At 47.9% G+C, this 13212-nt stretch overlaps 2 protein-coding genes across 12 annotated transcripts in view; one reads left to right on the forward strand and one right to left on the reverse strand.

Moving 5' to 3' along the window:
- eefsec (eukaryotic elongation factor, selenocysteine-tRNA-specific) overlaps positions 1–11219 on the reverse strand; it is a 468842-nt gene extending 457623 nt beyond the window's left edge. For 2 of the 9 annotated variants that reach the window (XM_070895675.1, XM_070895669.1), the window contains exons 1-2: positions 11136–11215; positions 2959–3010 (exon numbers count right to left, since the gene is read on the reverse strand). Coding sequence is in view for 2 of the 9 variants with exons in the window: in XM_070895666.1 (XP_070751767.1) it covers positions 1125–1398 (274 nt within the window). In the remaining 7 variants the exon portion in view is untranslated. Of the gene's footprint in view, positions 1–1124; positions 1439–2958; positions 3011–11135 lie in introns of those variants that run through there. The other 7 variants (XM_070895666.1, XM_070895665.1, XM_070895672.1 and 4 more) reach the window with 6 other exon arrangements.
- A 271-nt stretch (positions 11220–11490) lies between these two features.
- ruvbl1 (RuvB-like AAA ATPase 1) overlaps positions 11491–13212 on the forward strand; it is a 77914-nt gene continuing 76192 nt past the window's right edge. The window contains exon 1 of one of the 3 annotated variants that reach the window (XM_070895681.1): positions 11491–11789. In XM_070895681.1, the coding sequence (XP_070751782.1) occupies positions 11649–11789 (141 nt within the window). In that variant the 5' untranslated portion in view covers positions 11491–11648. The remainder of the gene's footprint in view (positions 11790–13212) is intronic. The other 2 variants (XM_070895680.1, XM_070895679.1) reach the window with 2 other exon arrangements.

Raw genomic sequence — 13212 nt, forward strand, 5'->3', positions numbered from 1 at the left:
ACTATATCCCTGGCCATCCATTGCCATCCTACACCCTTTCTCCCCCAATCTACCCCCTCCACATCATCAGTCACTACACACTGGCACACTGCTGCTGGATACCATTCAGCTCCTATTTCTTATGTTATGTTCTTGCATTTTAACTTTGCAACAAACTTAGAAATATATCTTATTGGTAGAAATTGCTGAAAATCCCAAATCAAAAACAACAAAAGTGTTGGAAATACACAGAGTATTACTGATTAATCATCAACATAGGCAGTCCCTCAGAGTCAAGGATGACTTGCTTCCACACTAAAAATGAGTTATACGGTAACTGTACAGTCCAATGCGGGACCCACAGTCTGTCACAAGTGGGGCAGACGGTAGTTGAAGGAGCGGGTGGGTGGGTGCATCTGTTGTCGCATGCTCCTTCCACTGTCTGCGGTTGGCTTCAACTCGCTGTGGGCGATGAGACTCAAAGTGTTCAGCGCCCTCCCGGATGCTCGTCCTCCACTTGGGGCGGTCGTGGGCCAGGGATTCCCAGGTGTCGGTAGGGATGTTGTACTTTATCAAGGAGGCTTTGAGGGTATCCTTGACGCATTTCCTCTGCCCACCTGGGACTCGCTTGCCGTGTCAGAGGTCCGAGTAGAGCGCTTGCTTAGGGGGTATCTCGTGTCTCATGACAAAAACAACCGCTTGAAAGAAACACTTGCACCTGCACAACAATTTATGGCATCGCCCAAACATCTCAAAGCTCTGACTGCCACAAGTTACTGTTAAGAACATAAGAATACAGGTTGAACCTCCCTTATCCGGAACCCTCAGGTCCTGGCCTGTTTCGGATAAGGGCGTTTTTCCGGAAGAGGGGTGGTCACGTTAAATTGGATGGAACAGATACTGAGCAAGGGGATAACGGGGATGGGCTGGCTTGGAGCTGGGAGTGCGGCAGAGAGATCATCGGGGGTGGGCGGTGGGTCGCGGGTTCAGGCCAGCAAGGAAGGACTTCAATTTGTTAATGTCGGAGCGGCCAGGAATGGTTCCGGACGAGGGGAAGCTCTGGATGAGGGAGGTTCAACCTGTACAAAAATAGGGGCCGGTGTCCCGCGCGCGCGCGCGCACACACACACACAGTGACTCTGTACCTCCGATGATGGTCCTGATGAGGGAGGCATGCCCGGGGCAATCGACCAGCGTCACCTGCAACCGGGCGCAGGGCCCGAGGTGCGGCGGGGCGGCCAGGCTGAAGGACGAGAAGCCCAGGTCCAGGGTGACGCCGCGCTCCCGGCTCTGTGGGCTCTTGTCGAAGGCCGCCGTCGAGGCCGTGGTGCTGAGCGCCCGGGCCAGCGCCGTCTTCCCGCTGTCGATGTGGCCCAGCACCCCGACGTTGAAATTCAGCGTCTCCGCCACCGCCGCCATGGTTGCCAAGGAACGGGCAGGGGGGGACCGATAAACCTGACGGACCGTGCACCCGCTTCAAACCTCCCCCCAACCCCACACAGTGCAACATAGAGTTCCGCTTTGCAGCACCTCTCACAACCTCACACTCAGCAACAGCAACAGCATCCTGCATTTATATAGCGCCTCTAACGTAGTAAAACGTCCTAGTGCGTTTCATAGAAGTATTATAATACAAACCATTTGACACCGAGCCGCATAAGGAGAAATTAGGGCAGGTGACCAAAAGTTGGTCAAAGATGTAGGTTTTAAGGAGCGACAAAGAAAGACTTGCATTTCTATCGCGCCTTTCATGACCACCGGACCTCTCAAAGCACTTTACAAATAATACAGTACTTTTGGAGTGTAGTCACTGTTGTAATGTGGGAAATGCGGCAGCTAATTTGTGCACAGCACCCACAAACAGCAATGTGATAATGACCCGATAATATGCTTTTGTTATGTTGATTGGGGGATAAATTTTGGCTCGGACACCAGGGATAACCCCCCTTGCTTTTCTTCAAAATAGTGCCATCAGATCTTTTACGCCCACTTGAGAGAGCAGACTGGGCCTCAGTTTAATATCTGAAAGACAGCACTTCCGTCAGTGCAGCTCTCTCTCAGCACTACATTGGATTGTCAGCTTAGATTTTTATGTGCTCAAGTCCCTGGAGTAGGACTTGAACCCACAACCTTCTGGCTCAGAGATGGATAGAGAGGCGGAGCAGTTTAGGGAGAGAATTCCAGAACTTGGTGCCGAGGCAACAGAAGGCACGGCCACCGATAGTTGAGTGATTAAAATCAGAGTGCTCAGGAGCGCAGACATCTCGAGGGGCAATTGTGGGGCTGGAGGAGGATACAGAGATAGGGAGGATTTTGAAAACAAGGATGAGAATTTTGAAATCGTGACGTTGCTTAACCGGAAGGTCAGGAGTGATGGGTAAATGGGACTTGGTGCAAGTTAGGACATGGATAGCCGAGTTTTAGATCACCTCTAGTTTATGTAGGGTAGAATGTAGAATAAACTTAGAAAAACATTTTATTGGTAGAAATTGGAAAAAAAACAATAAACAAATGCTGAAAATTTCAAATAATGTGCTGGAAATACACAGAAATGTTGCACACTCAAAACATTAAGTTTAAAAAAAAATCTGGGCTGACACTCCCAGTACAGTGCTGAGGGAGTGCTACACTGTCGGAGGTGCCGTCTTTCGGATGAGACGTTAAATCGAGATCCCATCTGCTCTCTCAGGTGGACGTAAAAGATCCCATGGCCACTATTTTGAAAAAGAGCAGGGAAGTTATCCCGGTGTCCTGGGCCAATATTTATCCCTCAAGCAACATCACGAATTATCTGGTTATTGTCACATTGCTGTTTGTGGGAGGTTACTGTGCACAAATTGGCTGTCACACTTCCTACTTTACAATAGTGGCTACACTTCAAAAATGAAAGTAATTAGCTGTAAAGCACTTTGAGATGTCCAGTGGTCATGAAAGGCGCTATATAAATGCAAGTCTTTCTTTCTTTTTATGCTGACCAACCTGCTTCTTATTCACAGCATTTTCTGTTTTCATTTCTGTAAATACACAGCAGCTATAAAGAGAAAAGATAGATTGTATAGAATGTTACAACACAAGAACAGCCCATTCGACACAATATGCTGGTGTTCATGCTCCACAGAATTTGCAGTTTTTACACCATAAAACCAATCATTGAATGAATACTTTTATAACGGGGTACCCACATTTATCCCTGCTCAGCATTGACAAAGCACAAACTCTGAGGCTCGGCCTTGCATTGACTCCATGTCCCTCCTCCTCTGAAGGCATTGTATGCACTTTAGTAGCTTATAAGAACCGGAAGAAGCCATTCAGCCCCTCAAGCCTGTTACACAAGAACAGGAGGAGGCCATTCAGCCCCTCGAGCTAGTTACATAAAAAAGGGGGAGGCCATTCACTCCTCAAATCTATTACATAAGAACAGGAATGATCTATTTTATGTGTTCAAAACAATCAAAAGAATTGATAGGATTGACATTCTCATGAGGCCCTTACCCCTATATTTTCTCTTTTCAGATGCAGACGTATGTCCATCTTTCTTTCTTTATTGGGCCTACCAACATTATTCATTAGGACTGAAGAGCCCTCATTTTGAGGGGCTTTTCCCCCCAGGCCTTCCAAATCACTTGCATCCCAAAGATGACACCAGAGCTGCAAACACTGGAGAGATGTTATCAGAGATTTATGGTCAAAGAGAGTGATAGTGACCACAAACCTATTCAAACACATGAGGCTGTATTGATTTTTAAGGAGAGAATCAACTTTAAGATTTTTGTTCCATCTTTCAATCCCTTTATGTTCCTCACCACTTCCATAATCCAGCTCAGTCATAAGTCCTTGCATGCATCCTACCACATGGCCTACTTATCGTTGTCCACTGTTCCACCATTTATGGAAGTTCTTCTGATGTTCTGGTCAATATGCCATTCTTAACCAACATTATCAAAATAAATATATAGTTTCAGAATAAGAGGCCGCCCATTTAGAACTGAGATGAGGAGGAATTTCTTCTCTCAGAGGGCCGTGAATCTATGGAATTCTCTGCCCCAGAGAGCTGTGGAGGCTGGGTCATTGAACATATTTAAGGTGGAGATAGACAGATTTTTGAGTGATAAGGGAGTCAAGGGTTATGGGGAACGGGTAGGGAAGTGGAGCTGAGCCCATGATCAGATCAGCCGTGATCTTATTGAATGGCGGAGCAGGCTCGAGGGGCCAATGACCCACTCCTGCTCCTATTTCTTATGTTCTTATGTAAATTCATTCATCTTATTGCTGTTTCTGGAACCTTGCTGTGCGCACAATGGTTACTCCATTTGCCTAAAGAACAAGAGTTACTTCACATCAAAGTAATTTTCTGTGTGTGAAGTGCTTTGAGACATCATAATATGATGCTATATAAATACAAATCATTCTCAGATTGGAATGTTTGTTTCCCCCCCCTCCCCAATGATCTCCTAACTCGCACCAAGTCTCCATCACCCCTGTGTTCACTGTCCTACATTGACTCCCAGTCTGGCAACACCTCGATTTTAAAATTCTCACCCTTGTTTTCAATCCCTCCATGGTCTCGACCCCTCCCTATCTTTGTAACCCCAGCATCGAAGCAGTGACCATGCTCGATCAGCTCCGATGGACGGCCACATCGTCAGCATGCCCAATATGAGATTCCTAAACCAAGCGCTCTACTCGGAGCTCCGACACGGCAAGAGAGCCCCAGGTGGGCAGAGGAAACGCTTCAAGGACACCCTCAAAGCCTTCTTGAAAAAGTGCAGCATCCCCATCGACACCTGGGAATCCCTGGCTCAATACCGCTCAAAATGGTAGAGAAGCATCCGGGAAGGCGCCGAACACCTTGAGTCTCTTTGCCGAGAGTCGCGGAAGCCAAGCGCAAACAGCGGAAGGAGCACACGACAACCCAAGCACCCCACCCACCCGTGCCTTCAACCATCGTCTGCCCCATCTGTGACAGAGACTGTCGGTCCTGCATTAGACTCATCAGTCACCCGAGAACTCATATTAGACCTCGACTCCAAGAGACTGCCTAAGAAGAAGTGTTATGTCCTTACTATACAGTATAATTGCACACGAGGCCCATACTTGACAGAAGGTCACTCTGTGACCAGTTACCTTTATTACCAAGACCTCAAGTGATGAAAGTGGGAGGAGCTTCCCCTTTTATACCTGAAAGTCCAGGTTAGGAGTGTCTCCCACAAGTTCACCCCCTGTGATCAATGTTCTCAAGGTGGACAACTTAGATCAGCTTACACATGGGTTACAATGATAGTTGAATACATGACATCACCTCCCCCCCAAAGTCTTATTGGGATCAGTTAGGTATCTCTGGTTTACGGTCAATGAAGAGCACCTGACTTGGGGCTCCGGTTGTTGGGCGCTGGCCTGAGTGTCTGCTGTTTGCAGTGCCTCAGGCCTGTCCGGACTGCCCACAGTAACTGGGCTCTCCTCCACTTGGTTCCAGTGTTCGGTCACCTGTGGTGGAGTAAACTCTACGTCGTGTTCTTCCTCTGCTTCTTCTATGGGGTTGCTGAACCTCCTTTTAGTTTGATCCACGTGCTTGCGGCAGATTTGTCCATTGGTAAGTTTAACTACCAAAACCCTATTCTCCTCTTTGGCAATCACAGTGCCTGCAAGCCATTTGGGCCCTGCAGTGTAAGTAAGGACAAAAACAGGGTCATTGACATCAATACATCGCGCCCTCGCATTCCTGTCATGGTAGTCACATTGTGACTGACGCCTGCTCTCAACAATTTCTTTCATAGTAGGGTGTATAAGGGATAACCCGGTTTTGAGCGTCCTTTTCATTAGCAGCTCTGCGGGTGGAACCCCTGTGAACGAGTGTGGTCGGGATCTATTGGCCAACAGGAGGTGTGATAAGCGGCTTTGTAGGGAACCTCCTTGGATTCTGAGCATCCCTTTTTTGATTATCTGCACTGCTTGTTCCGCCTGGCCATTTGAGGCCGGCTTGAACGGTGCCGTTCTGACATGGTTGATTCCATTGCCTGCATGAAGTCCTGGAATTCAGTGCTTGTGAAGCATGGGCCACTGTCACTGACCAAGATATCCGGTAGGCCATGGGCGGCGAACATTGCCCGTAGACTTTCTACCATGGCAGAGGATGTGCTTGAATTTAAAATGGCACACTCAATCCATTTGGAGTAGACGTCAACTACAACCAAAAACATTTTTCCCATGAAAGGACCTGCGTCGTCCACATGGATGCGTGACCATGGCTTGGCGGGCCAGGACCAGGGGCTGAGGGGGGCTTCCCTGGATGCGTTGCCGAGCTGAGCATACGTGTTGCACCTGCGAACACAAAATTCCAGGTCTGCATCTATCCCTGGCCACCAAACGTGTGACCTAGCAATTGCCTTCATCATGACAATGCCCGGGTGCTCATTGTGAAGTTCTCTGATAAACACCTCTCTGCCCATCTGGGGCATGACTACTCGGTTTCCCCACAGTAGGCAATCGGCCTGAATCGAGAGTTCATCCTTGCGCCTATGAAACAGTTTAAATTCCTCAGGGCACGCCCCGTACATGGCTGCCCAGTCCCCATTCAGGACACATTTCTTAACTAAAGACAGTAGCGGGTCTTTATTTGTCCAGACTTTAATCTGCCGGGATGTCACAGGTGAGCCTTCGTTTTTGAAAGCTTCAACAGCCATGACCATCTCAGCATCATGCTCAGTTGCCCCCTCAGTGGTGGCTAGTGGGAGCCTGCTGAGTGCATCGGCGCAGTTTTCAGTGCCGCGGTCTGTGCCAAATTGTGAAGTCAGAGGCAGCTAACTTGAGTGCCCACTTCTGTATGCGGGCCGATGCATTCGCATTTATGGCCTTGTTGTCGGCCAAAAGGGACATTAGGGGTTTGTGATCTGTCTCCAGCTCAAATTTCCTGCCAAACAGGTACTGGTGCATTTTTTTTACTGCATATACAAATGCAAGCACTTCCTTTTCTACCATCCCATAGCCCCTTTCTGCCTGGGACAGACTGCTGGAGGCATAAGCTACCGGCTGTAACTGACATTGGCATTCACATGCTGCAACACACACCCGACCCTATAGGACGAGGCGTCGCACGTTAAAACAAGTTTCTTACACGGGTCACATCATGTTAACAGTTTGTTGGAGCATAACAAATTGCGTGCTCTATCAAAAGCCCTTTCCTGGCTATCCCCCAGATCCAATCGCGACCTTTGTGTAGGAGCACGTGTAGCGGTTCTAACAGCGTGCTCAATTTGGGAAGAAAGTTACCAAAATAGTTCAGGAGTTTCAGGAATGAATGCAACTCCGTCGTATTACGGGGTCTGGGTGCTCTCTGGATCGCTTCCGTTTTGGACGCAGTAGGTCTGATCCCATCTGCTGCTACCCTCCTCCCTAGGAATTCTATCTCTGGAGCTAAGAAGACGCACTTCGCCTTTTTCAGTCGCAGCCCTACCCGGTCCAGTCTGCGTAGCACCTCCTTCAGGTTGTGGAGGTGTTCTTCAGTATCGCGACCCGTGATGAGGATGTCGTCTTGAAAAACCACCATCCTTGGAATCGACTTGAGGAGGCTTTCCATATTTCGCTGAAAGAACGCGGCGGCCAAACGAATCCCGAGTGGACATCTGTTATACTCAAACAACCCCTTGTGTGTCGTGATGGTGATCAACTTCTTTGACTCACTCGCCAGCTCCTGGGTCATGTAAGCTGAGGTCAGGTCCAATTTTGAAAAAAGTTTGCCATCGGATAGCGTCGCAAAAATGTCCTCCGCTCTCGGTAGCAGGTACTGGTCTTAGAGTGACACCCAATTGATAGTGGCCTTGTAATCGCCACATATCCTGACCGACCCATCCGCCTTGAGCACCGGCACGATCGGGCTCGCCCAGTCACTGAATTTGACTGGCGAGATGATGCCTTCCCTCAGCAGGCGATCCAATTCGCATTCTATCTTTTCCCGCATCACATACAGCACCGCTCTGGCCTTGTGGTTACTGGCCTGGAGTCCGGGTTTATGTGAATCACTACCTTGGCCCCCATGAAAGTGCCGATGCTGGGTTGAAATAATGAGTCAAATTTGTCCAGGACCTGTGAGCATGATACTCGCTCCACAGAAGAAATTGCATTAACATCGCCCCATTTCCGATTAATGACAGCAAGCCGACTCCTCCTCAGCAGTGCGGGACCGTCCCCCGGGACAATCCAGAGTGGCAATCTGTTATCCGAATCTTCGTGGGTCACGACTACAGTGGCGCTGCATAGCACCGGAATGATCTCCTTTGTATATGTCCGTAGCTGTGCGTCAATTGGCAATAATTTTGGCCTCCTGGCCTTGGACAACCACAATCTTTCAAACTGTTTGATACTCATCAGGGACTGGCTGGCCCCTGTGTCTTGATCCATTGAGTGGTGTATGAACTGTATATGTGCTCCACATGAACTCGCTGAACTTCAGCTTCCAGCGATTTCCCCCAGTGTCCATTTGGCCTTGTAGGGCTTACATCGTCCCCGTCCTCCCCGTACATCAACCTGGCTGCAGGCTTCCTGCACAAACGCGCCAAGTGACCGCTGACGTTGCAGTTTCTGCAGGCATATTGCTGATACCTGCAAGCTCTGGTTGGGTGTTTGCCTCCACAGCTCCAGCATGAGCTGGAGGCCCCGTTGTTGGAAACAAAAGGTCCATTACCAGTCGATCATCTCGGACTGTCTCTGTAACTGTCCTTAAGCGCACCATTAACAGGTGTTGATGGCCCCATTACTGGCCGCATCGTCCACTGCGATGGCATAAATCGCCATTCAGCTAGCCATTGTCTCTGTTGAATTCTCCCTTTGGGTTCGACTACACGCTGGGGCATGTCCGATTGCCCTTGTCTGCCGAGAGAACTGTGTGCCACGTTAACAATGTTGACTCCCTGGTTGTTTGCCGCATTTGAGCCAAGATTTTTGTCAGACATCATTCTGGTCTTTTCCTCCCGAGATAAATGTCTGGGCTATCAGAGCCGCCGCTTCCAAGGTCAAGTCTTTGATCTCGATCAGTTTCCTGAAAACCCCAGCGTACCCGATGCCCTCAATAAAAATGTCTCGCAGCATCCCAGCTCTGCATGCATCTGGGAACTTACATAGGCTCGCCAGTCGCTGGAGATCTGCCACGAAGTCTGGAACGCTTTGCCCTTCTCACCGCTGGTGCGTGTAAAACCGGTGTCTCGCCATGTGCATGCTGCTCACCGGTTTAAGGTGTTCCCCGATCAACTTACTGAGCTCTTCGAACGTCTTGTCCGCCGGCTTCTCTGGTGCTAAAAGATCCTTCATCAGGAAGTACGTTCTGGATCCACAAACCGTCAGGAGATGAGCCCTGCGTTTGTCGGCCGAATCCTATCTCAACCATTCCTTAGTGACAAAACTTTGCTGTAGTCTCTCAATAAAGTCGTCCCAATCATCACCTCTTTTCTGTGCTGCTAGTGGCCATGCTCGCGTGGTTTAAATCCCAGTTTCTCGTCGCCAATGATATGTCCTTACTATGCAGTATAATTGCACACGAGACCCATACTTGAGAGAAGATCACTCTGTGGCCAGTTACCTTTATTACCAAGACCTCAAGTGATGAAAGTGGGTGGAGCTTCCCCTTTTATACCTGAAAGTCCAGGTTAGGAGTGTCTCCCACAAGTTCAACCCTTGTGGTCAATGTTCTCAAGGTGTACAACTTAGGTCAGCTTATACATGGGTTACAATGATAGTTGAATACATGACAAGGAGAACCTCCTCCAGCCCTACAACTCTCCTAAATCTCTGCGCTCCTCCAATTCCGGCCTCTTGCGCATCCCCAATTTTAATCGCTCCAACATTGTCCTTCAGCTGTCTCGGCTCTAAGCTCTGCAATTCTCTTCCGAAACCACTGCATCACTCTTCCTTAAAACCTACCTACCTTCTAATGTGGCTCGGTGTCAAATTTTGTTTGATAACGCCCCTTTGAAATGCCTTGAGACGTTTTACTATGTTAAATCTGCTATATAGTGATAGGTAATAAATAGGCAACACCCACATCCTGTAAATGAAGAAATAAAATATATATAAATGCAAGTTCCACAAATACAAAGGCAAAATACTGTGGATGCTGGAATCTGAAATAAAAACAGAAAACGCTGGAAATAGTCAGCAGGTCAGGCAGTGAAGAGAGAAACTGAGTTAACGTTTCAGGTCGATGACCCTTCATCAGAACTGGAAAAAGTTAGAAATGTAATAGGTTTTTAAGCAAGTGTAGAAACGGGAAAAATGGGGAGGGGAGGAAAGTACAAAAAGGAAGGTCTGTGATAGGGTGAAAGGCAGAAGAGGTGCAAATTATTGTAGTTGTTGTTGACAGTGAGTATGGACAATGCAGGCTAAATGATGGTAAGTAATCCATATGTTTTATAATTCTTAAGCCCAATTGTTTTTACATCTTAGTTTCTTTGTAATTGTTAAAATCTTAATTACATTTTAAAAATGTTAGCTCTCATTTTACATAAATTATTAAATTACAAATGTGAATTTTAAAATATCAGACCACTTCTATGGGTAAAATATTCCTCCATAACCAGAACTGTCACCTGGGCCAATATGATTTTTAAAATTAATACTTTCTGTTGTAAATACATTATTTTGCAATATTAAAATGTCAATATTAATTTATAATCCCTTCCACGGAAGGATATACTGGCCTTGAAGGGAATGCAGTATAGGTATACCAGAATGGTACCCGGACTTCAAGGGTTAAGCTACGAGGAGAGATTACACAAATTAGGAATAAAAATAGAAAATGCTGGAAATCTCAGCGGGTCAGGCAGCATCTGTGGCAATAGAAAGTGTTAACGTTTCAGGTCGATGACCCTTTATCAGAACTGGCAATAGTTTGAAATGTAACAGATTCTTAAGGAAAATAAATTAGAGTGTATTCCCTAGAACTTGGACGGTTAAGGGGTGATCTGATTGAAGTTTTCAAGATATTAAGGGGAACAGATCGGGCAGATAGCAACTATTTCCACTTGTTGGGGATTCTAGGACTGCGGGCATAATCTAACAATTAGTGCCAGACCTGTCAGGAGTGAAATTTGGAAATCTTTTCCGCAAACAGTAATTGATGATAGATCAATGGTTAATTTTAAATCTGAGATTGATAGATTTTTGCTAACCAAAGGTATTAAGGTACATGGAGTTCAGTCGCAGATCAGCCATGATCTCATTGAATGATGGAACAGACGAGAATGGCCTCCTCCCCTTGCGATGTTCCTCAGGACTGGCTCAGATCTGATTGACAGCTGCGTTGCCCAATCGCAATCGAGAATGAGCCTTCCAGCAGCCAATGATCGGAGGGAGGCCGGGTGCTTCCGATGGGTGAGAGGGCGGCGGCCCGCCCCTTAGCGACCGTGCAGAAGTTGGTGACAACTTACACTTGCTGGACGGGGAGGCGGGTCTCCCGCTATGATTGACTGAAGACCGACCAACCGGACGACGGAACGCCTTGACTGGCAGGGGCGGCGACCAATCAGCAGACCTGCCGTGGGTGGAGAGGATTAGGTGGACGGGTGCGGTTGCCTGGTGAGGGGAGACGGACCCGCTGAGCTTGTGCGAAATCCCGCCGTTTGCTTCAACGCCTCTGTCGAGGCCTTTTTTTTGTGAGGAGCACCGGCACCGGGAGAACCACCATGAAGATCGAGGAGGTGAAGAGCACTACCAAGACCCAGCGCATCGCCAGCCACAGCCATGTGAAGGGGCTGGGCCTGGACGACAGCGGCGTGGCCAAGGCGGCGGGCGCCGGGCTGGTGGGGCAGGAGAACGCCAGAGAGGTTTGAGCCGCGGGCTGTGGTGGGGTGGGGGGAATGAATGGACCTCCCCCGAGGTGGGGGGGGGCACGACTTGAGATGGATCTCTCCTCAGCTCAGGCCCACCGCCCGCATGGCACACATGGTGGGGGGTACTCCAGTTTAACTGCAAAAGAAAGGACAACATTTGCATTTATTTCTATAGCGCCTCCAGGACATCCCCCCCGCCCCCCACCAAAAAGCGTTTCTACCGCCAGTGAAGTACTTTTATTTAAATTGTAATCACTGTTGTGTGGGAAGCTTCTTCTGAGGCGGTCCCTCGTATCGAGGATGACTTGCTTTCACGCCAGTAAGGGATGAGTTCACAGGTGTTTCAATGTCGGACAGAAACATAGAAATTAGGAGTAGCCCTTCGAGCCTGCACCACCATTCAATATGATCATGGCTGATTATGTAACTTCAGTACCTGCTTTCTCTCCATACCCCTTGATCCCTTCAGTCGTAAGGGTCACATCTAACTTCCTTTTGAATATATCTAATGAACTGGCCTCAATAACTTTCTGTGGTAGAGAATTCCACAGGTTCGCAATTATCTTGAGTGAAGAAGTTTATCCTCATCTTGGTCCTAAATGGCTCACCTCTTATCTTTAGACTGTGACCCCTGGTTCTGAATTTCCCCAACATCGGGAACATTCTTCCTGCATCTAATCTGTCCAATCCTGTCAGAATTTTATATGTTTATATGAGATCCCCTCTCATTCTTCTAAATTCCAGTGAATATAGGCCTCGTTGATCCAGTCTTTCTTCATATGTCAGTCCTGCCATCCCGGGAATCAGTCTGGTGAACCTTCACTGCACTCCCTCAACAGCAAGAATGTCCTTTCTCAGATTAGAAGACCAAAACTGTATACAATATTCAAGATGTGGCTTCACCAAGGCCCTGTACAACTGCAGTAAGACCTCCCTGCTCCTTTACTCAAATCCTCTTGTTATGAAGGCCAACATGCCATTTACTGCCTTCACCGCCTGCTGTACCTGCATGCCAACTTTCAATGACTGATGTACCATGACACCCAGGTCTCGTTGCACCTTCCCTTTTCCTAATTTTCACCATTCGGATAATATTCTGCTTTCCTGTTTTTGCCACCAAAGTGGATAACCTCACATTTATCCACATTATACTGCATCTGCTATGCATTTGCCCACTCACCTAACCTGTCCAAGTCACCCTGCAGCTTCTTAGCATCCTCCTCACAGCTCACACTGACACCCAGCTTAGTGTCATCTGCAAACTTGGAGATATTACATTCAATTACTTTGTCGAAATCATTAATGTATATTGTAAATAGCTGGGGTCCCAGCACTGAACCTTGCGGTACCCCACTAGTCACTGCCTGCCATTCTGAAAAGGACCTGTTTATTCCTACTCTTTGCTTCCTATCTGCCA

This window comes from Pristiophorus japonicus, chromosome 12, assembly GCF_044704955.1.
Source record: "Pristiophorus japonicus isolate sPriJap1 chromosome 12, sPriJap1.hap1, whole genome shotgun sequence".
NCBI classification, from domain to species: domain Eukaryota; kingdom Metazoa; phylum Chordata; class Chondrichthyes; family Pristiophoridae; genus Pristiophorus; species Pristiophorus japonicus.